At 39.9% G+C, this 22,725-nt stretch overlaps 1 protein-coding gene across 1 annotated transcript in view; it reads left to right on the top strand.

Annotated features, from left to right (window-relative positions):
* NECAB1 (N-terminal EF-hand calcium binding protein 1) overlaps positions 1 to 22,725 on the top strand; it is a 71,087-nt gene that overhangs the window by 39,845 nt on the left and 8,517 nt on the right. The window contains exons 6-8 of the mRNA XM_072851205.1: positions 11,971 to 12,107; positions 14,535 to 14,647; positions 18,321 to 18,397. Of these exons, the coding sequence (XP_072707306.1) occupies positions 11,971 to 12,107; positions 14,535 to 14,647; positions 18,321 to 18,397 (327 nt within the window). The remainder of the gene's footprint in view (positions 1 to 11,970; positions 12,108 to 14,534; positions 14,648 to 18,320; positions 18,398 to 22,725) is intronic.

The raw sequence follows: 22,725 nt of genomic DNA, 5'->3' as shown, positions 1-22,725 counted from the left end.
AAGATCAACCAAACTGTCCCCATCACTCCAAATTATTTCCATGTGTAGATATTTTTAACCCAACAGATTAGGAGATAACTGACTCCTGCAAGTTAATTGCAGCATAATTTCTGTGTACTTTATTGGCCTCTGTGGTTTGAAAGAGTTGTCAGCACAGCTTTCCTGAACTGAGCTTTTCTCCACTCTTCCAGTCCTGTTCTAACTGAAAGTGAAAATATCGAGTCATCTGTGGGAGAAAATGTTCCAGTGTGTTAGCAGGTTCAAGAAAACTTGAAACCAGACTTCCTTTCACCTTTCGGGGGCCAGATCCCTCCAGCCTATCCAGACTAAATAGCACCTGGGAAGACAGGAAGCCCTTGGTGGTGTAGGAGTGGTACATGCTCCATTGCTTGAAGGGAAGGTGCTGAGCTAAAAATACAGAGAAATAGATATAGCAAGGAACATCTTTCAGCAGGGAAAAGACTGAGTTGCATTTGCAAGCAACATACTTTTAATACAAAAGACATCTTACCAAAGAATGCTGGGGAAGCTACAGCCCTTCTGTTTTGGTACTGGTCTCTTGTGTTTTATCCTTACACAAGGAAGGGAAACACATATCTGAGGATTTTTAGAGGGACTTACAGCATTTGACATTTGATAATTTCTCTTGTTAGGATGGAGAGTCTGCATGAGTTGCTTATACAGAACTGGTGAGGACAGATTATTCATTGGTGTCAGTTGTTTTTATTGTACGTGCAAGGTTGATATTTTCCTGATCAAAGTACAAGCTGGGATAGTTCTGTTTATCTTGTTTCTTCTTCATCTTATATACAGGAAGCATTAAAAATTAAAGACTCAGCAAACTTTACAAATGCATTGGAAGGCTTGTTTCTTTAAGCCTTTTTTCTCGGATGTCTTTTCTAGCAAAACACAGGAGCATATTTAATTAAAATATTTAATCTTAACTTTTTTATTACCCAAATAAACATAACATTTTCAGCAAGCTGCATTTTTATAACTTTCTGTAATACAATGAAGAGAAACTTTGCAACCCACAGCACAGAAAATAAAATCCGTCACTGAATAATGATGTAGATAGATAGATAAAAATAGACCAGGTTTTTTAAGGTGCTTGACATCTTGGTTCTATTGACTTGTGAATACTGAAAATCAGAAACTTACAGACTAAAGAACATGTCTTCCTCGAGTTATCAAGCCATAAAATTGTTGCTATTTGTCAGCTATTCAGTGAGAACAAGTTTTGCTCTATCATTTTTATTTCTGGTATTGCTATAGTTTATCGCAAATGCAACCTGCTGGCAGTGGTGAACTATTCTGTACTCAGTAAACTAGCAAAAGCTCATTTAATCACCAAAAATGTAATTTTCATATGAAATGAAGTTGGCAATATAGAAGTATTCAGGGGTTTAAAGAGGCATCTAGTGGTATTTTAGAAAATCTGGGATATTCAAGGATGTCCAAGACATCTGCACAGGCCTGACAAATAGCACACAGGACCTCCAGGAGACCCAGGGGCAGGAGGACACCCCCTTCTGGGGCAGCAGCTGGAAACCAGGTGGGTCTCTGTAGGGCACCAGACTCCAATTTAGGTACCTGAATAGCTCTGAGGTCTCTGAACGTTTTTTTCCAGAGGAACTGTCTCACGGAGCAAGAGCTAGTGATGGCTTGCCCTGGTCCGACAGTGCCTTTTATCAAAGTCATAACACCCATTTGAAGTTCACTCTTTTTCACCAGCTGAAGAGCACTCCCCTCTCCTCCTGCCTTCCCTTTTGCCAAAAGCACGGGGTCATTTTCCAGCGAGGACTGATCCCCATGTGTCCCCACTGGCACTTCACTGCCAGTGAAGGCTGGCAGCAGAGGCTTGGGAGGAAGCAGGGACCATTTCAGATGATTTTAAACTCCCTGATCCCTAGGGCAGTTTATGCTGCAGTGCTGGTGAAAGTCTAACCAGAGCTGGCTGGTGGCCAAGTGACTGTGCCAGGGGGATTTCAGGATGGGACATGCTTCCTGCTCCATGATTTCAGTGGCTGTTGGCTTGAGCCTCACCTAGCCCATTAGTCTATCACAGAGCTGACAGCAGTCTTGATGTACAGCGTACCAGCTCTTAACTTACTGGAGTAACAACTAAAATTCAGACTTTTTGAACTGGCACATTGGTGAAATAGTGGGAACTGGGAATCAATGAGAGCAATTGAGCCCAGCAGAGATGCTTCCTCGGGAGAGTGGCACTAAGTGCCCATGTAGTTGGGTTTTTTCCTTGCAAATGGAGGCCACTCTGTGAGCTGTCTCCAAAGTGACTTAAGACCGCCATACCTGTTGTAAAAGTGATCCGACCTCCAGCAACAAAAAGCTTCATATCTAAGCTGTTTCTTAGGTTATATTGGTTATATTTATTAGATCATATATTTTAATTTCAAAAGGAAGTAGTGCAATAGATTATTTTTTTTTAAGTAAACTGAAACTGGCTTTTATAGTTAACAGTGCTTATAAGACAAAACTTTGACTCAGTGAGTAAGAGTGGAGCTTGATCCTATATAACTTCATATCTGAAGTGCAAATCCAATAACTATAACGCAACAGCAACGTCCTGGATGGACTTGGGTAGGACTTTTGTACAGCCAATGAAAGCATTTGTGAACAGCAAAATGAGAAATTAAAATCTAAAGTAAAGGGACCATCAAAATAATCAAGAAGGACTGTCAGCACAGTAGGAAATTGTTTCAACAAATATTGAAGATCTCCCCTTAATCTGTTCTTCTGTGTCGTCTTTTCATCATCCTTATTTCATTGACCTCATTCCATTTCTTTACATCTCTTTTCTTCCTCAAAAGAACTGCAAGATCTTTTTTCCACAGATGAAAGCCAGGAAGTGCTTTGGCTAGAATAGTTAACGTACACTTTTTCAAAACTGAATCAAGAGAGAGATGACCTCTGAGTGCACACTCCTTCGGTAAATACTGAGGTACAGTTCTTTTGGAGACAAAAGCACTGCAGACTTCCATAGAAAGGAATGGCAGGCAAACATAGGAAATGAGGGATGGGACACTGCAAAATTTCTCCTTTTCAGACTCTAAAGTCTCATGTTCTTTGCTTTGGAGGGACTTTCTTTCCTCCTTTGCAACTATTTTATGAAGGACACCAAATGATCTGTCTGTGATAGCTGGGGACCAGCCTCAGTGAACTAGCAAACACCACTTAAGCAGCAGCAACCATGACTGGTTTATACCCAGCATTTAAATATGCAAAACATAAACATAATAAGTTTAGGATGCAAATGAAAGATAATTCTTATTCAATAGAGCAATCAAGTTCTGGAATAGCCTTCCAAGCATTTGGGGGCAAAAAAAACGTAACTGCTTTTTACATGTTGCTTGCAAAAACATAGGGGAGTGTGTGGTGTGCAACAGCAAGATGCTGGATTCAGTGACTGACATAGCATGTCTAATTCTTTGCTCCTATGAAATCATTCATTTTTCTGCTTTGCTCAAAAAAACCCCAAAGCTAAGTGAAGCAGCCTTGTTAATACTGGAAAACTTCTTGAATAGTCTAAAAATAGGAGCCAGTCAAAGTAAGAGAGAAGATTATAGGAGCTGAAAGAGTAACACAGGGACATGCAATTTACTTACTGATGGTGCATTTATAGTAATTATGTAAATCACTGCACTCTGGAGGATTGATACCCATTAGGAACTAGAATACCTAGATTTTTTTAATTGCATATTTGAGTAATAGTAACAGTAGTGATTATGTAAATTATATTGCAAAACAAAACTGAAAAAAAAGCTAGACAAGCATATGTCAGCAATAGAGTTCCACAACTAACATTCTGTTTGAGCAAAAATGAAGTTTTACTTCACTGAAAGGGTTATCAAGCATTGGAACAGGCTGCCCAGGGAAGTAGTTGAGTCACCATCCCTGGAGGTATTTAAAAGACGTTTGGATGGGATGCTTAGGGACGTGGTATAGTGGTGGTCTTGGTAGTGTTGGGTTTACGGTTGGACTTGATGATCTTAAAGGTCTTTTCCAACCTATACGATTCTGTGATTCTGTGATTCTGTGATTGGGTTTGGTGGGGTTTTTTGTTTTCTCAAAGTCTGTGTTAAATTGGCTGGCCCCACTTTTTGCACATGATTAGAATTTATTAACAGTTTCCACAGAATCTAGTCTGGTTCTCTTTGAAATTGCACTTTTTACAAATGCATCTTTTGCAGAATGAATGTAATGAATAGCTGCTGACAAGAATAACTTAAGGCAGGTATTACTCAGTTTATTCTGATTATTAATTTTCATGCATTGGCTTTGAATCCATTCATTTGTTCGTTGCATTCATCGCTAAGTTTTTTTCAGGTCAGCATCAGTCTAAAATACCGTAGCCATCTCCCATCTTGATGTTTTAAAATGGACAAAATATCCAGATTCCACTGGAAATGAAAAGCCAGAACAAAAAGGAGTTATTCATTTTATTATTCTTCATAAAGAAATAGAAATCTGTTCAGGATGAAGATTACATAAAACGCGGAAGGCAGACAGATGAAGTTCAAGACATAAAGAGCAGCAGTGGTACATACTGCAGCATGCAATGATTAATACTTAATACTGTAAGCCAACTGACAAAAATACTGCAATCTAATGTATTTCTTAACTGCACACAGTTAATTCTTCCTGTATATTTGATTTCTTCAGGCTATCTTTTAATGACAGTTAACTCTATTGCACTAGTTTAATTGGACATATATTGTATCTCCTTCCATTACAGTGAGTAGGGGTTTTGATTCTCATACTTATTTAGAATATTAAAAGATCACAGATGAAGAAGAGGGTTTCACAAAGAGTGAGTACTTTCTGAATTCCACATCAGAAAACATCCTCTCAGAATATTTATCATCCAGCTAGTCAAGCAAACTGCAGACTCAGGATTTATCTGTCTTGCATTAATGGTGCCTTTTCACATCCTACCAGCTATCTTCAGGTACCTTCAGTGGCTAGGCACCACTTGTATGGATGTCGTAAGTTAATACCATGGAGGGGAATAAGGGCTGAAAGATTTGCTGTAAATTTGTGCTTTTCACAGAGGAGACAAAGGGAAAGACAGAGCCAGAAAACCAATAAAAGATGTGGCTGCCTACAGATTAGGCATTATCTGCCCTGCACTGCCAGTGCCCAGCCTCAAGAATACAAAATTGAATGGAGAAAAAAACCATCCTACCCTTCTGGGCACATGTTGGTTAAGTTGCAGAAAAAAATGCATGAATTATTGGGCCAAAAGGAGAACAAAAGAAGATTCTTTCAGTCAAAAAGTAGTTCCATTTTTCATTCTAAGAAAAAGATAGCAAGAATTTAAAAATTTCATACATACTGTTCATTCAAAGAAATGACAGATATGGTGCTGCTCCCACCTCCATTTCTCACAGGCATTTCCTTCAGCTCTAATACTAGACCAAGCATACCCCTCTAAAATATTAACAGTGTTCAACATTAGATCTACAAAATGAGAGAGGATTCTAAAGCAATTGTTGAAGAAAGTCCTAAAGATTGGACTTCCTTGACTGAAGTCTGAAGAATTGTCAAAGGTTTTTCAATAAAAAATAGAAAAAAGTGGAGTAAAGCAGATGCCTTCAAGGCATTTTTGTGTTGTTTAAATCTCAAAGCTTTATCAAGTTAAAATTTTGGTGGGAATTTTTCAACCAATCCTTTTTGCGTAATCAGAACTCAACAAAGGGATAAAAAGTAGTAACATCAAAATATCAGAGCAATAAATGAACTTGTTACTAAGCTCCAGCTGCACTAGGCTTTTGAGAACGGTTCCTATTTGCAGGCATACTTGTTTCTCATATTCTACTTTTTCTAGCTAAAATAGTTATAAAACTGATTAAACACAGTCTGTAAATGCCTAAAAAGAACCATCTGGAACATTTTTTCTTTTGACCATGGATGACGTGACCTAAATTCTGTGGGTTGTTTTTTTATCATTCCCTAATTTCTGATGAGACCAACTTGCCAGTGGTTAGAACTGAAGTCTGGATCCTTTTTGCATAAATCCATGTACTCAACTGTTCATCTGTAAACTCAGCTGAAGAGAGGAATGCTGGGGACAGTGCTAAATATATCACCAGTTGCACCCTGCTACAAGGCAGAGAGGACCCTATGAATAAACAGCTATTTTTATCTAGGGACATTATTAAATGAGGTTTTGGAATTTAATTTGATAGGATTTTCTATCTATAAAATTTATTTAAAATCGTAACTATTAGTGCAAGTCTAGTCAAACGCAGATAAATTCAAAAAGCTGCAAGCGATGAATTCTGAGCAGTCGTGCAAGGATATTCCAGAGATTCACCCCTTTCCTCTGAGCTCCTTATCAGAGCAATGGAAACTCCTGGGAACTTCTTTGATCTTTTTTGTGGAAGTCTTATACCTACTGGGTCAGAAAGAGACAATGCTTAAATTTTTGCTGGTAGCAGAGAAGATGTGTTAAATAGTCAAAACTTAAAAAAAAAAACCCACCAAACCTTAATTAAGTTAATATTCTTACCTTTAAACATAAAAGTGGATAGAAATAACTTCACAGCAGAAAAAGAAACATTTAACCTAGCCATCCTCCTGTCGATACCTATCAAAACTACCAACAGCTTTGATGTTTTCCTTATATTCCTTCAACCTTTCCCCAGGAGCAATGGAATTAGACATATCCCTGCTACTGCTGATATAAAGCACAGACAAAACACAGTTTCTTGTCTTTAAGCTACATGGTGCACTTAATAGCAGTTAAATAGGAGTTACTTTTTATCCATGTATGAATTTTGTACATATTATTATTGCAATAAGAGTATATTACTTCTTCAGTAATCCCAGTAAAGGAAAGTGGTAGACTCTTGTGCTGTTCTGATGGATGCTATTACAAATGTCTCTCAATATTCTCCTATAATCACCCATGGCTGCCTATTTTATTTCATTGCTCTTATGTCAGCACTGCAGGTGGTCTACAGAGATTGTCACTGTTCCAGTTCTCTAGGTAGAGTTTAAACTTGTAATTTATTCCAAATATAATACTTTGACAAAGCTGTAAAGTTTGTGCCACACTCTAAAATTGAAGTTGAATCTATTTAATAGTTGGGCATGTTATGCCTTTGCTCACTCTTACAACGAAGATGCTGTAAAAGCTGCGTTTGTGTGAAGTCAACACAGTGAGCATCTCTGGATCTGGCTTCTGTTGAAATTACGATTTTATTCTGACTCTGTTCTGACTCCTTCTCACAGTCTGAAGAATTAGATCTTAGTGATTGAAATGAAAAAGGCTTGAATTCTTTTTCATTTTAGTACAGTTATTCTGACTAATTTAATATCCTCAATTTAAAGTTGTAACCCAGGGCGTTGTCCCACTAATGTAGGATCTAAACACACAGGGCAGGAGACATTCCATGATTAAGGGAAATTTAAATAGATTATTCCTTACTGAGTTTTACTCAATAATAGCTACTTTTCAGTTGCCTTGGGGGTATTTCTGTAGAGATAAGCATAAATAATTTTTATGAAATTATTTTGATATGACATATAAAATAGGAAACAGAAAGTTGCAAAGTAATATAACAGTAATAAATAACAATTATAAGAAATGTTACAAATAAAGTACAAATAAATAAGTTATAAAGTGTTACATAACATAAACTACTATATAGCAAAATAGCAATATAGAAAGCAGAAGCCAAGGGGACCAGGTTTGTTCAGCCTGGAGAAGAGGCTGAGGAAAGATGTAATTCTACTGTCTAAAGAAGGGTTATAGAGAAGACAAAACCACGTTGCCTTTTTCAGGGGTGCATAGCAAAAGCACAAGAGGCAACGGCTACAGCTTGCGGAAGGGAAAACGCTGACTAGACATACGGAAAACACTTTGCACAGAGAAGGTGGTGCAACAGTGGACCAGAGAGATGGTGTAATCTCCATTCTTGGAGATGTTCCAAACTCAGCTGACATGTCCCCATGCAGCCTGAACTAGCTTTGAAGCTGGCCCTGCTCTGAACAGGGGGTTGGACTAGATGACAGCCAGACATCTTTTCCCACTAAGTTTGTGGAGCTCTTGCCTACGCTCCCACCCCTTCTGAGACATTTCAGAGTTATTTTTTGTCCCAACCAAGTTTGGTTTGCTTGCCCGCAGTAAGCAAACACAGGTATCTCCCTCCTTCCCCATCTCAAGGAGCTGCTTTTCTGATAAGTGGATCAGCGTGGTGTCAGGTCACCCAAGGGGAGAGGATCGGGGCTGGCACCAGGGCTCGACAGGATCAAGAGAGTTGCTGAACCTGTGGTAGCCCTGACATGTGGACTCCCTTAGGAGATACCTAAACCCTGCTTCCTCCACCTTTATAAAGGGAGAACCTCTTCTGCATCTTTTAAGATAGCCATAAGCCAGTTCTGAAGACCATGGTGACCTTTTCCACAGGGAAATCACTAATTATGTGTATTTTCAGTTGCATTAATGGAAACTCAAATCTTAGCTGCTCACAAAGGTTGCAGTTGTCTCTTGATGAGGAAGATGTGGAAAATTACCCTCATTCACTCACAATCAGTAAAACTAACAAGCAGAACGATATGTTAACACAGCCTTATTTCATCTGGACTGCCCAAGCTGCCATGCAGTATTATGTATATGCTAATGAACAGTAATTTACCGCTAATGAAATTCAAGAAACAGGCCATTTTTCTAGTTTACGTACAGATGCCATCAGTGAGTCCCATTATTAATTGGTGGCGCAGTATACTGACAATACAAATGTTGGGCATGCCAGTTAAGTTGATTCTACCATAATATGCACTTAATATATTGATACCCATTTTTCTTAATTCAGAATTAACATTTTCTTTCTTCTAGTGAAATCTTGTACAGTCTGCCTTTAGTAAAATGCAAATGAGGGCACTTTTCTGTAGGAAGTAGAGTGGTGAAATGATAACAAAGTGTGGCTGGTAATTCCTCATTGCTGAGAGCTGGAGTTGAGGTTTAAGTTGAATTGTAACGGACAATCTTTTTCCCTCCGTGACTTAAATTATAATAATGCTGACAATTTATATATGCTGAATACTTTCTTCTGTGATCTGTGAAGAATTTTAGAAAGATGGGTAGGAGTAATCTTTCAGCAGGCAGGAGTCGAAGTTGCCCAACATTACTGTGAACTCAGAATTGCTGGCCTCAGAGACATTATTTAAAGAAAAATATCTGCCCAACTGGGTGCATTAAGAGAGGTAAGTAATTCCGCATAGAAGAGTTGTAAACACCAATATTTGGGTAAAATATACATAAGGAAAGAGTCTTTGGTAATTCTAGACTCCCACAGATGATGTTAGCATCCTGCCTAGCCCATCTTTACAAAAAAGCTCTGTGCACCTGATAAGACAACTCTAAGCCATATTTAAAGATCACAAGGACCATAGGGAAGCCTTTAAATATAGAACTTATGGGACAACAGGACAGGAAGAAAAAAGACTAAATCCTGGTGCAATGCACAAACCTGGAGTAGTTAATGATGAAAAAAACCTTAATAACTTTCAGATGCAGGAAAGCATTTCTGAAGGAGTCAAAAAGCAGCCAGCCTCAGACAGTAGCAAGTATTACACAGCTAATGTTTATATGACGCCCCATCAGCAAGGGCCCACCTGAACAGTTTGCAAAATGAAACAGTATTGATGTACACTTTAAGTTGTTATTCAGCATGCTGGTATCAGATTTACCATGACTATGAGCAGGAAACTATATGGAGGTATCTGTAGCATTTACTTTTTGGATGCCCAGAATTTTAAAACACTTTGATTATCCTCCTCTCGTGAGATTGCTTTGGTATTCAAAAACTTACAAGAAATGGTCAGTTCTGTCATGTTTTGTTCACTTATTTCCAAGAGCAGTAGCAAAAGCTGAAAAATTAAAACATACCCTGGATTTCTACTGCAGGGATTTATTTAGCTGCCCATGCTACACAGATGCACACACTTAGTTCTAACATGCCACAGAGAATCTAAATTTTTGGAAATTAAATTATCTCTGTCAGGTGCACCTAAGTTTTAAATCAGTTACAGTGGAGACAATTTAGAAGAAGAAGAAAAAATATCAGCTTTCTTGTTGCATAATAAGATTTAGTATTCACAAAGGTTGCCATAAATGTTATTTATAGGGCTGGTGTGAGTCTCAGGTATTCACTCAAAAGGTAGACAGACAATCTCAGTATTTTAAAAATGTATAAATAAAAACTTATTTGTTCGAGAGTGGCTCACACCTGATGATTAATCTGAAGACAGAAGTAAATATAGAAGACCATGCAGCTCCTGGCTACATAAGTAACTTCTGATGATTCACGGGTGGTTTAACATCTGAGATTTCTATAGCAGAAGTCTTCCAACAAGAACTAACAATAACATATATTGTGAATAGATTGCTGTCATTTGAGAGCAACGTGCTTTTAAAGGTATTATCTTACAATCTTTTATTTTACATTTAAATTTCAAAACATCCCGTATTTGTGTTCTGATTGCAAACACATACATGCAAAAATTCCAAGAGAAGTCAAAAAGGCATTTCAGATGTAATTCACATTGGGAAGAACAGGGAAGAGCTTAAAAATACCCATATGCATTGCCAAAAATACTCAAATGGATTCTCAGCTAGAGTAGGAGGCAACACCATTCAAATGACAAGTTTTCTTTAAAGCTTGGAGATAACAGACCATCATCTATCTTCAGATGTGGTGACTAGAGAAATCTTTCATTCAATGCACCTGATATTTTATGAAACCATTTTAGATTTACTTGTACTCAAAGGCTTTCAGGATCAGCTGAGTGGGTTTTCTGCACACATAAGCAGACTTCAGACATACAAAAAATGGATACCAGCGTACTTTCATCAGAGTAGAAGCCAACAAATTCATTCAAGTTTAAGAGATGAAAGTCCGTTTTCCTTCTCTGTTCCTGATGGGAGCTCTACACAGTAAGCAGAGGCTCTAGGGGTCAACTCCATTCTCTCTGTTACATTTATTAATGAGAAAACAACAAAGAGGGAGTTTATGTTACTGTATGGGTGACCCCCCCTCACACAGCATTACCTGCATGTCACTGCAGAACTGGGTTTTGCAGATCTGGGCTTGCCAGAAACATTAAAGTTGACCCCATCCGTGGAAATATGATTCATTGGGCCAGGGAAAGAGCAGGAGTAAGAATTTATTTCTGAAATTATCTACACAAAATAGGCATAAATATTTTTGAATACATAAAACATATTGAAAATGTTGTTACACAAAGGACCATTACAGACTGCTAAATATAGGTGCAAACTTTTCTAATAACCAAGCTGCAACTCAAAGAACATTTAGGTGCATTTCATGTAATTGTGAAATATATAGATATAAGGTTTCAAAAATAATTAAACAAATTAAAGGAACAAAAATCAGTCAAAGACTGTTAAATTCAGAAGGCAATCTCTCTGGCACAGGCAGTTCTTTAGCCAAACTGCTGGGGGAGTTTTCTAGGGCAGTATCACTAAGTACGTGCCCTGCTCAAAGACTATTCCCGTAATCACTGTGAGAGACAGGCCAGTGGGCTGGATAAACATCTTTTCACAAGAGTGGATCTGAATAAAAACTTTAAATTCACTTCTGCAGTTGTGAGTCATATCTTGGCTTTTCCATACTTAAGAAGTAATGTGGTACTGCCACCAACTGGAGTTAAGAAATGTAAGGAAAAGGGGTTTTTTGAGTAGAAACTGTGTTGTGCCACTGTGTACCTGGGCCTTTCTCAGCTTGGGTGGGATCAATGTCTATACCTGGAAATTCAGAGGTCTTTTTGTCCAGAAGCATAAAGGTTGCTTATGTGGTTTGCATGTATAAGCACAAAAACATCCAAACTGGTTCCTTTCTGAATTAAGTCTGAATCTTCCCTCACATATTTCCAACCTAGTAGGCAAATCCTTACCTTTTTTTTTTTTCATATAATTTTTAGGACTATCAGGAAGCTTCTAATTTGGAGCAGTTTGTGACTCGCTTTCTTTTGAAGGAGACACTGAACCAGCTTCAGTCCCTCCAGAGCTCCCTGGAGTGTGCCATGGAAACCACGGAGGAGCAGACTCGGCAGGAGAGGTGAGCAAACCTTCTGCCCAGCTGCAGTGAAGGGGGTGAGGAGTGGGGTCACCGTGAACCTCCAAGACCATTTTACATTTCACCCAGAAACCTGATGTAGGGAATAACAGGAGAAATAACGATACACTTTTTATTCCATATAGGAACTCACTGATAGTTTTCCTGAAATTGAATACAAGCAGGTTCCAGTCTGAGCCTGTGGTGGGTTGCATGGAGGAGGACCATTTTGTTACATCCTAGGCTCTGCTCCTTTGACTTCTTTTTAAATCCACTGACTATCTAGTATCCAATGCAGAAACCAGACCACTGCAACATGAAGAGCTCTGAAATTACTAAGACCATTGACTGTCTCCTTGTTTGTTTCTTTTGGCTTTATGATTTTTTTTCATTCCTGGTTGCACACCAATCCCAATGTTAAGAGCAGAAATAGCCAGGCACTTGCTTGTTACAGCTTCTTCCTAGAACACAGGGTCATAGTATTGGTTAACATCTAACTCTATAAACTTTCAGTCACCTGGGTAACCTAGATCCATCCAAGGGGTTTAGCTGAATTTAATACCATGACCTTATAGATGAGGGTTTGTAGGATCAAGGATCAAAACATTTTTGAAAAGGTACTTGGCTTTCTGGGTTTGTTTTCCTCAATACGCTGTTGTTAAAGATAATAAGGAAAGCAAAATACAAGCTGCTGTGTTTCATGGACAAAGAAGATCTCAACACTTCATATGTTTTAAAATGCATTGCTTTTTCATTCTTTCTTTTGGAAATGTAATTTTCTTGTTTATTTTGCTGTTGGTTTTGAGATCTCTGAAGTATATGAATAATACACTGGGGTTTTGTGCCAGCAGCATGACCACAGGAATCAAGCATGTTTTGAAAGGCTGAGGGTGCACTCAGTATGCACAGTATATATACCCCTCCATTCGTGCATACGTCTTTCTAGGTTCCCCACACAACTGATGGGAGAGAAAGAAGTCTTGAATGGCCAGTTCAGAGCTGGAGCCTAACTTAGGTGCTCTTACACCCTCTGGAGTAATCATTGACTTCTTCTCTGACTTGCCTTTTAGGACAGCCTCTCTAGATACACAGTCTAGAAAGTCTAGATATGAGTAACTCAAACTACTCGCTTGGGTGCATAGAATTGGGTGATACGAACATCCCTTTTGCTGCCAGGTTTCTCAGCTGCATTGACTGTCTGGTAGGGCATTGTGGAGACTTCTTTCTCCAGTTTTATCAGTACAGTTGTTCAGAAATATCCTCTTTGGTGGTGAATTTGGAAAAAGAGAAAGAAGTGAGACTATTAAGCCAAATACCATCTTCCCCATTTTCTGAGGTAGCAATGGAAAAGCCAGGCAAACTCAGCACTTTAACTACAGCTATTTTGGAGAAAATGAGTTAGTTCCTAGTGTAGATGCCCCAGTCCCTATGTAAAATAATCTTCAGTTATGTTTAACTTAACTCAGGGGCAAACTGTCTGAATTAAAATCCCATTAAGACACTCCTAAACTAATTTAAGAGTGCTCTCACAGTGGGGAACTGCCATAATTTGGCTTACTTTGAAGGGATTTTACGCTGCAGAAAATACCATCTTAAAACATCTCCTTAACATAGTGTGTGAGCTTTTGGTGAGCCTTCATTCTGTGCTTCAGGAGACCAGAAAGCTTTCCAAAGCAGTGACCTGGGAATTATTTACTGAACTGTTTAGACTACTGTCTGATATTCTTTGCAGCCACTCATCCAACTAACTGTTCAAAACTAACCATAGTCCTGGTCCTTCATTGCTCTCTAGCTGGATGATGAAGAACCACCATGTAGAGACAGCCTTCAGTCCTCACACAAACTCTCAAGCTTCAATGACTCTGTCATCGCAGTACAAACATAAGTTATTTCTATATCTGCTTCTATATAAGTTTCAGTACCGGTCCCAGAAATGTATCTGTCCTCCATCCAATATTAGCTAATTCTCATCGGTTTTCCTTCCTTATTAACAGATACATGTTGCTGTTTACCTTTTCAATCTTTAAGCTAAAGGGGTCAATGTTTAAAGTTCATATCTCACTTTCAGCTGTTCTTGTGACCCCAGTTCCTGTGCAGAGATGCTACAAAACTCCCATAAATGAAGGAACAGTGTGAATGGTTCTTAGGTCAGGTCAGAACCACATCATGGACAGACACTGACTTCAAGCTTTCTCTCCCTAAAATATAGGTTTATGACAGCTTAACCCTCCTTTTTTTTTTTTTAACTTCTCTAATGACTAGCAACCTAAACACAACTAATTAGTAACAGTGAAAATGTGGAAAATAATTCAGTGGTGTCAATAGGTACTTCTCCTTTTTTAATTCAAAAGGGAACATACAAGCACATCTTTTGAGAACAGAGTTCTCCCACATGTTTTACCCTATGAAGTCTCCTGTGTTTCTGTGCAGACAAGATCCAACAAAACCAGAAGTGCTCTCAATTCAATGGCCAGGAAAACGCGCAGCTCGAAGGCTTCAGAGGAACAACAGCCTGTTGCCAAATAGCCCTCATTTTAGCACAGGTATGGTATTTCACATTTTAAAGATATTTAAAACACGTGCATACACACAGAAAAATATACATGTATCTTCCTCTCAAAAATGTAATTTAGACGTGGTAACTAACTCAGATACTTTATTGACAGAAATTAATCTTCAATTTAATATAGAAGGCATTAGCTCAAACTGTAAGGAAAATAAATATGTAGCCATAGATCTGAACTGATAAAAAATAAATACATAATGATGGGCCAAACTGTGGTATCATTTTGGGGCTGTCGGTTGATTCAACATTTCTTAGGTAATATTTGTAGCCTTCAGATAAGAATGAAATGGTGAAGGCTCTAACTTATACAGAACCAAGTTCTCTGTCATGACTTACATCCCAGCTGAGGGGAACAAACAAGAAACAGAAAGGGAAAAATACAAAAACTGAAGGAAAAAAAGATTTAATTTAAGATTATACAAAAACATCTGAAACAGCATTTCTGGTTTGGAAAACGTGAGAGGGTACTTTGGTAATCGGGATTCTTTGGAAGCAGCGACATTGAACGTGAGGCTGCAATGAAGGCATCTCCAGGCTTAGTGATGTCTCCCAGAATCAAGGCATGAACATGACTGAAACACCAAAGTACATGATGGGTCAAGCCCACTTCTTGACCAGTCATGCAGATCTCGCTGCTTGCAGCCATGTGCTTACCTCTTCCTTTTTAACCCTCTTTTGAAGACCCTTCTCTCATTCACATTCACGAGTCACTTTTTGCCACTCACCAAATGATGCTGTTCATTCAGCACAATGATGCAGGATGATGTTTGGTCCCTTGCTGTGAGTTGCTGGTGTTCATAACAAGGAAGGTCACATAGCCTTGTTGCTGCGTTCCTAATTCACAGAATTCAGAAGGAACCCAAACATATGCAAGCTGTACCAAATCCACTTACTGTATTAGTGTAATTTTAAAGAGCTAACATCTTTCTCCACAGCTATTCTAATAGCTGCCTAACAGCTGTCTACTTGCCTAGACAAGATTTGTGTTTGTCTTGGAACTTGGTCTCCCTCCTTACTGCTTGCTGCCCACATGCACAGTAACACTGTAGGTGTGTGTACGCACTCAACGCTCAAGCCAGCATTTCTTTAGCCTTTGTACTTGTTCAGGTAAAGCCACACTCTGCCTCCTCTACAGATCACACCTGTGGTATGTCCCCAGCATTAGGATTTCTTTGTTTGGTCAAAACATAGTCCAAGTGCCACAAGAACGCTCAGGTGGAAAATGAGCGGGTTAATGAATGTGCGTATCAAGAGCATGTGTTGAAAAATCTTCAGTTTCTGATAAACAACGTCCCTCTCTCCTTAGAGCAAGCACTTATGTACACATTCACACTGTGGGTGATGCCAGGAACTGCTCTCATAATGCACTTACCTGTTTCCTTGAGTGTCATCCTTTCCATCTGATAGACAGTTTTCTTGAGACTTTAGCAAAGCAAAATTTTCCAGAGACATTAGAGAGGCTCAGAGATGCTTGTGCCTTTGTAGAACAACATTTTCTAACTTCACCGTTGCTATATGACATCAGGTCATTATACAGTCACAAGTATGAGTGCAATAGAGATGGAGAGCTAGGAAGCCTTGACAGGGTCATATCCTATCTATATAAAGAGACAAGACACAATTAACATCCAGTGTCTTTAGTCTTTCCTCTGCTGCTGAATTCCATGACTTTGGAGAAAAATAAACATAGGAAAGTTATTATGATGAAACATAATCAGTCCTGAGTTTGTCAAAATTTGCAGTCACCACAGGCATAAATTACACATCTCAAAACCAAAATCTCATTCTAGAAAAATCTAGTGTAGGAAGGATCAATCCTAAGAATCATATTGCTGCAATTCATCAAGCACCTAGGAACGCTGTTTGGCTGGAAAGGTAAAGAAGGATCATTAGCTGCAAGGGACATCCAGTTAATGTTATTAAGTCAGCTATAGAGTCCACTGCGAGATTATATCCATAATTAGTGGATGAACACATGAAAACCCCTAAGACAGCATATTGCAGATGACTGTAACAAAGCTGAAAACCTCTCAGAGTGTAAGTATAAAAACAGCTGTTGCAGCTAAATGAACCTTGTCTGGACAAAGAGAAAGGCCCTTATTCCCAATGCATATGAGACATTCTACGATTGTGTTAGGAGGCTCCTTCAGGAATCCCTTAGTATCAGGATTCCTCAACATGCCATGCCAGAAACCTAAGTCATTTAGCTGCACATGTACACCCAATTAGTTCTTTTCTGCTGCTCATAAGAATGTATTTTTTTATTGGGAAGGAACATATATACTCTTAACCTTTGAATAATCCTGGAATCCTGCTGGAAGTGCCGTATCAGGACCCTAAGAACAGCAACAGGCCGACCACAGCAATGTCCTTGCAGTCGGGCCCTACAGCAGGTCTGCTGTCTCTCTGCAGGAGGAAGAATGATCCTATGGCCTGAGCTGTGTTGGTGTGCTAGTTTTGGCTGGGATAGAGTTGATTTTCTTTATAGTAGCTAGTATGGGGCTACGTTTTGGATTTGTGCTGAAAACAGTGATGATAACACACTGATGTTTTAGTTGTTGCTGCACTAGTCAAGGACTTTTCAGCTTCCCATGCTCTGCCAGGTGCAGAAGAAGTTGGGAGGGGGCACAGCCAGGATAGTTGATCCAAACTGACCAAAGGGCTATTCCATACCATATGACATCATGCTCAGTATATAAAGCTGGGGGAAGAAGAAGGAAGAGGGGACATTTGGAGTGATGGCGTTTGTCTTCCCAAGTCACCGTTAATGCATGATAGAGCCCTGCTTTCCTGGAGATGGCTGAACACCTGCCTGCCCATGGGAAGGAGTGAATTAATTCCTTGCTTTGCTTTGCTTGTGTGCGTGGCTTTTGCTTTACCTGTTAAACTGTCTTTATCTCAACCCACGAGTTTTCTTACTTTTGCTCTTCCGATTCTCTCCCCCATCCCACCAGGGGGGAGTGAGCGAGCGGCTGTGTGGGGCTTAGTTGCCGGCTGGGGCTAAACCACGACAGTTGGCCATGCCAGGATATTTAAAACAGTCTTGACTGCATTTCTTTCACCTTCACCAGTGCTCTCAGGGGAAAGAGGAACTGTAGAAAAGACACAGCACGTGGTCCCTCCATGGGATGTATTTGAAAGGAATCCCAGAGACAGGCTTGCTATGCAGCAGAAGAGCTGACTCTTACTTTTATAGAAACTTTCACATAAAGAAGATTAAGAAATGGATAACTAAGAAAAATATTAAGACAGAGAAAGCTTTAAAACACACACACACACACACACCCAGGCTGATTTTGCATTTTGAGCAGAAGGTGCTCAGGTTATGAGTTGGTTCCACCTGCAGAGGAGAGCATTCCTTTGTTCAGGTATCGGCATGATTTCAAAAGCACTGGCATTAATCTAGAATGTAGTTTTCATTCTGTATTGGATTTCTATTCTATCTTAAAAAGAAAGAAAATAATTCATATAGTCAAAATCATGCTTTCCTTTAGTTACACCTAAATGAATATTGAACTAGTTGCAGCATGATCTCTGAGAAGCAAAATAAATTGCAAGCTAAGCTAAACTTTTTTATAAAATAATTAAATACACTATGTTCCAGCATTTAGTAACATTTTATAAGTGTTCATTATTTGTATTTTCCAAAGGTTGGATTGAGGAAGACAGCCAGTGGATGACCCAGATAAACAGACTCCAAAAGCTGATTGACAGGCTGGAAAAGAAGGTGTGTGTTTCTTTTCACCTCTTTGTTCTCTCATTTTCAGTACAGCAATCCTTAAACCACAAATGCTTTCAATGTCCCAGTCGCAGTCTTTCCAATCAATAACGAATGAAACTTCAATGTCATCTAAGAGAGCTAACACTCATTAAATGACTACATATTCCTTTCACCTTCTTCTTTCCTATTTCATTAAAGCATGACATGGTTTTCCCAAGCTCCTCTTTCCCTTCCCATCACCACAGATCCAACTTTTCATAAAGATCTGAAAAGTCACATTATTCTATGACTGGAGGATGTTATTGTATTTAGTTATGCTTGTTTTGGGGAATATGGGACAAGCCTCTCTTAAGGATCCGATTTTTTTCTCTTCCTCTCCAAACTTTCCCACTGAAGTTTGACAGAAAGTTTTGTTTCCTCCTTCCCCATCAGAGAATACTAATTTATAAAGATTAAAACACTTTCCTAATAAGTACAGTTCAACCAGAAGCTGATGCAAATCCCACCATCCCACTTGGAAGCCGTGGCAGCCACCCCAGCTCCGGGGCTGCACCAGCCCCCAGAGCCCTGACACCGCCTGCGGTTCCCACGCCAAAGCAGAGCCCTCTGGGAGGCTGACAAATGACCCGTCTGATCCAATGATACCAAGGCTTCCCAGGGCTTGTAAAAACCTGAGTAACAGCTCTCTGTACAGAAAATATCTATTTATTTTGTTTTCAATCAGATTTATTGCTACCCTAGGTTTTAAAAGTTGGTTTATGTCTGTGTGTGGTGAGGGGTTTTTTTTGGAGAAGAAAGAAAAGTGGAAGAAAAAGTAAGGTATAAATTCCTGTGTCATTCTCTACTTAAGGTGTCCCTATTGAAGGACAGACAGACAATTTCAGATAAGTGCTAAGGGAGTGGCTGAATTCAGTGGATTTTGGGACCCAGGGGATTTCTTCCCCGGTCGACTAGAGGTTGAAGCGCTCTCAGACCCAGGAGTTGCTCCAGTCCCAGTGCAGCTGATGCTGGCCCTCCCTGCAGGTCAGTGCCCACCACCGGCGAGGCTGTGCACGTACTCCAAAGACATGGATCCGCACACCAGCACGGGTGCCTTCACCAGCACCTGCAAACAGACAGGCAGCACTCATGGAAACATGAACATGCAACAGCCTGATCCTGTACCTTCTTTCCAGCTGATCAGGATGGACGTTCACCCGTGAATGTTAATCATGAGCTTCAAGTCCATCTAGTATTTGTGGCTGGACCCATGCCCCTTACCTAGGCATTGGCTCAGACCTTGGGTCCTGGCAGACAAGTGTCTCCTCCTACTTACTTGCTAGTCCAGTTCAGTAGCAAATTATATACCTAGAAAATAGTTAAGTAAGGGATTTAACAAGAAGACAGAAGAAACAGTGGTGAGCCGGCACAGGGCTCAACTAGACAAGAATGCTGACCTTTCCCTGCCATTGCTCCCTCCCAAATGACCAAACCACCTCTAATTACTTTTCCCCTTTGGTCCCAGTTTGGGACCAAAATTTGGTATTTTTGTTATCTCAGCCTTATTACTGATTAGTTGCATTACCCATACGGCCACCCCCAGCACTGCTGGCCTTGCAAGACTCTGCTCCTGAAAAGGAGCCCAGTACTCCCTTTGGTTATCCCTGAGGTCTGACAGTCTCTCGCATTGCTTCTCCTCAACCAGCTGTGAAATTCAGCCATTTCTTGTGGCACTGTCTGCAACTTCTGTCAGCTTCTCACTCTGTTCCTTGCTATGCTCAGCAGCTCCTCATGGTCTGCTCAGTCCATTAAGCCTCTGGCCAGGGCATACTCATCTGCCTGCACACAGCAGCTTCCTCCCAGAGGTCATTTCTGCATGAGAAAAGCAATTACACAGCAGTTGCCACGTTAATGACATTTTAGTAGCAACTTTATTTTTTCTGAATAGCTATAAATTGGATTTTGAAATGTCAAAGTCCGTCATGAAATGTAACTCTTGGTTTTGGTCCAAGCTTTACTCCCAGCTCTGCTTTGGAAGCAGCAGCTCGCTGGTCTGCCAGTGACCTCCTGACACAGACTGATGCCAAAAGGAGTTTAAGGAAACTCAGCATTTAAAAGAATGTTACTGAAAAAAGATACCTGGCATACAGAAATAATGCAATGCAAATGTTACAGAAAGCAGCCAACCATTTAATAGTAAATAAACTTACAACAAGGATGTTATAAAATGATCAAATCTGCTACAGATAAATGACATAGAATCTCAGTTTGAAAAGGAGCTCAGTGCCAAAGGGAAACAGTGGCAGGGCACAGACCTTCCATTATTATCTCCGTATCAATATAAAACTTGATTAAACATAGCAATTAGACAAAACTACTTTTGCCAATAGACAGACTGTATCCACCTTTGCCTAACAAGTCTGCTTGACTTCGTATCTCATGGCCAAGTCTAACTGTGAGAGGTGAGAAGTTCACCATTTCTGCAGCTTTTCCAGGACCACCTCCTTTGATTGTTCTTCTCTTGGCACTTCTTTCTGGCCTCTGTGAACTAAAAAACCCAATTTACTAGGCATGCAACTTAGAAATCATAAAACTTCTGGTCCTATAAAGTATCCCAAGGTGTATTAAAAAGACTGTGAAAATTCTTTTGTATTAACAACATTCCCTCTTGTCCTCATTTTATCAGATCCTACACTTCATTACGGTAGGAGGAGCTCCCTGTGATCCATGTTTAAACAGCACCTAGCACAACAGTGTCTGGGTCGTGACTGGGACAGGCACGTATTGCAAAAAGGATGTCAGTGCCTCTTAGCAGTAGGAGACTGTCAGCCCATCTACTCTATTCCAAAGCAAAGTCAAGAAAAGGCAAAGTCAAGAAAAAGCAAAGCTGATTGCTTGAATGACCACCAACTTCAGACTGAGATGAATTAGGCAGAAACATCAACCTCCACCTGGGATGAGGCCGTTAGATATGCCATCTCTCAGCAGTGACTTAATCATTTTTAGCCCAGATGATGTTCCAGGTTAATCCACCACATCCAAGCAAGTGTTACATTTCAGCTGTCTTTCAGAAACTGCTAAAGCTCTTCTTTTTGACTTTGCCCTGAAGCAGATTAGAAGGATCACACAACCACACTAAGAGGCAATTTCAGAAGCTACCAGTTCTCAGCTGAGGTGAGGTAGGACTGAGGAGGCATGGTAAAGCCTCAGCTCTGAGCTGCAGTCCCGGTCAGTTTTCATTTCCAGGCTACATGATAACTGTCCGGCAGGAGCTCTCATCTCCGCATTGGGCTACTTCACTCATGCTCAACGCAGAGTCAGCCGATGCCTGAGCACTCTTTCCACACAGATGAGGACTATGTGCCAGTGCTCACATACTCCGAGGTCACAGCAAGCTGTCTGTGTAGACTTACCTCATCTATGTAGTCATGCCCTGTCTAATGACATAATATTACTGAAGAACTTGTATAGATTATTTTTAACTTCTTGAGGGGGTCAGCAAGTTATCCATCAGTGGTTCCTACTGGAAAACTACCTGATGAATGGTTGATTTAGTGTTGTCTAACTCTTCTGCTGTCCTCTGTCAAAGGTGAATTTAACCATGAATCAATCTCATAAGTCATCTTTTTTTTCTCAAGTTCTAAAATTATATATACACTGGAAAAAATAGAATTCTTTTCTTGCTACCTTAAGAGAAAGTTTGCAGTACAACTTGAGTCATTCCTTTCCTCTCTTTTTCCATGTTTCCCTAGAAAAAAATTGCACTGAAAGTACAGAAGAACCACAGGAATATACATTTTCCCTCAGGGTTTTTCTCTGAAGTGTCCGCACTGACAAATGAGCTATTAAAGCTGGGTGTTCCCCCCCCATTTCATGCCTTTCTATGCACATTCTGCAGGAGAGGTACAGCTACACAGCAGTTACTGTGTGACTGCTACTTAACTTCTGCCTTGCTGTCACCCGCTGCTGGTGGCGGTCCCCTGTTCATTTGAATTCTACCTGCACACCTCTTGTTGGCTTTTCAGCGAGTACAGTATTTGTGCTGGCAAAACGCCTGCTACCTGAGGTTAATCAATCCTCACCCAGCTGCAAGCAGAAGAGATTTTTTTATCTTTGTTACACAAGAATTGTTTGCAATGAGAAGCGAAGCACTACTAACAAAGAGTGCATTTTGCCCCAGCTACTTCTCGATTTGCTTTTTTTCAGGCATAGGGATATTTTTCAGAATATCCATATGGCACTGGGTTAGAGGGTACTGCATGTCCCTAGCATGCAAGTGATAATTTTGTGTGCATTACTAGGTGGTGTTTGCATGAATCACCGATTCATGAAGTGCGCATCCCGTTTGCGTGTTA

This window comes from Ciconia boyciana, chromosome 2, assembly GCF_034638445.1.
Source record: "Ciconia boyciana chromosome 2, ASM3463844v1, whole genome shotgun sequence".
Taxonomy (NCBI): Eukaryota; Metazoa; Chordata; class Aves; order Ciconiiformes; family Ciconiidae; genus Ciconia; species Ciconia boyciana.
Note: the sequence above shows the minus strand (reverse complement) of the source record. Positions and strands in the feature narration are given on the sequence as shown.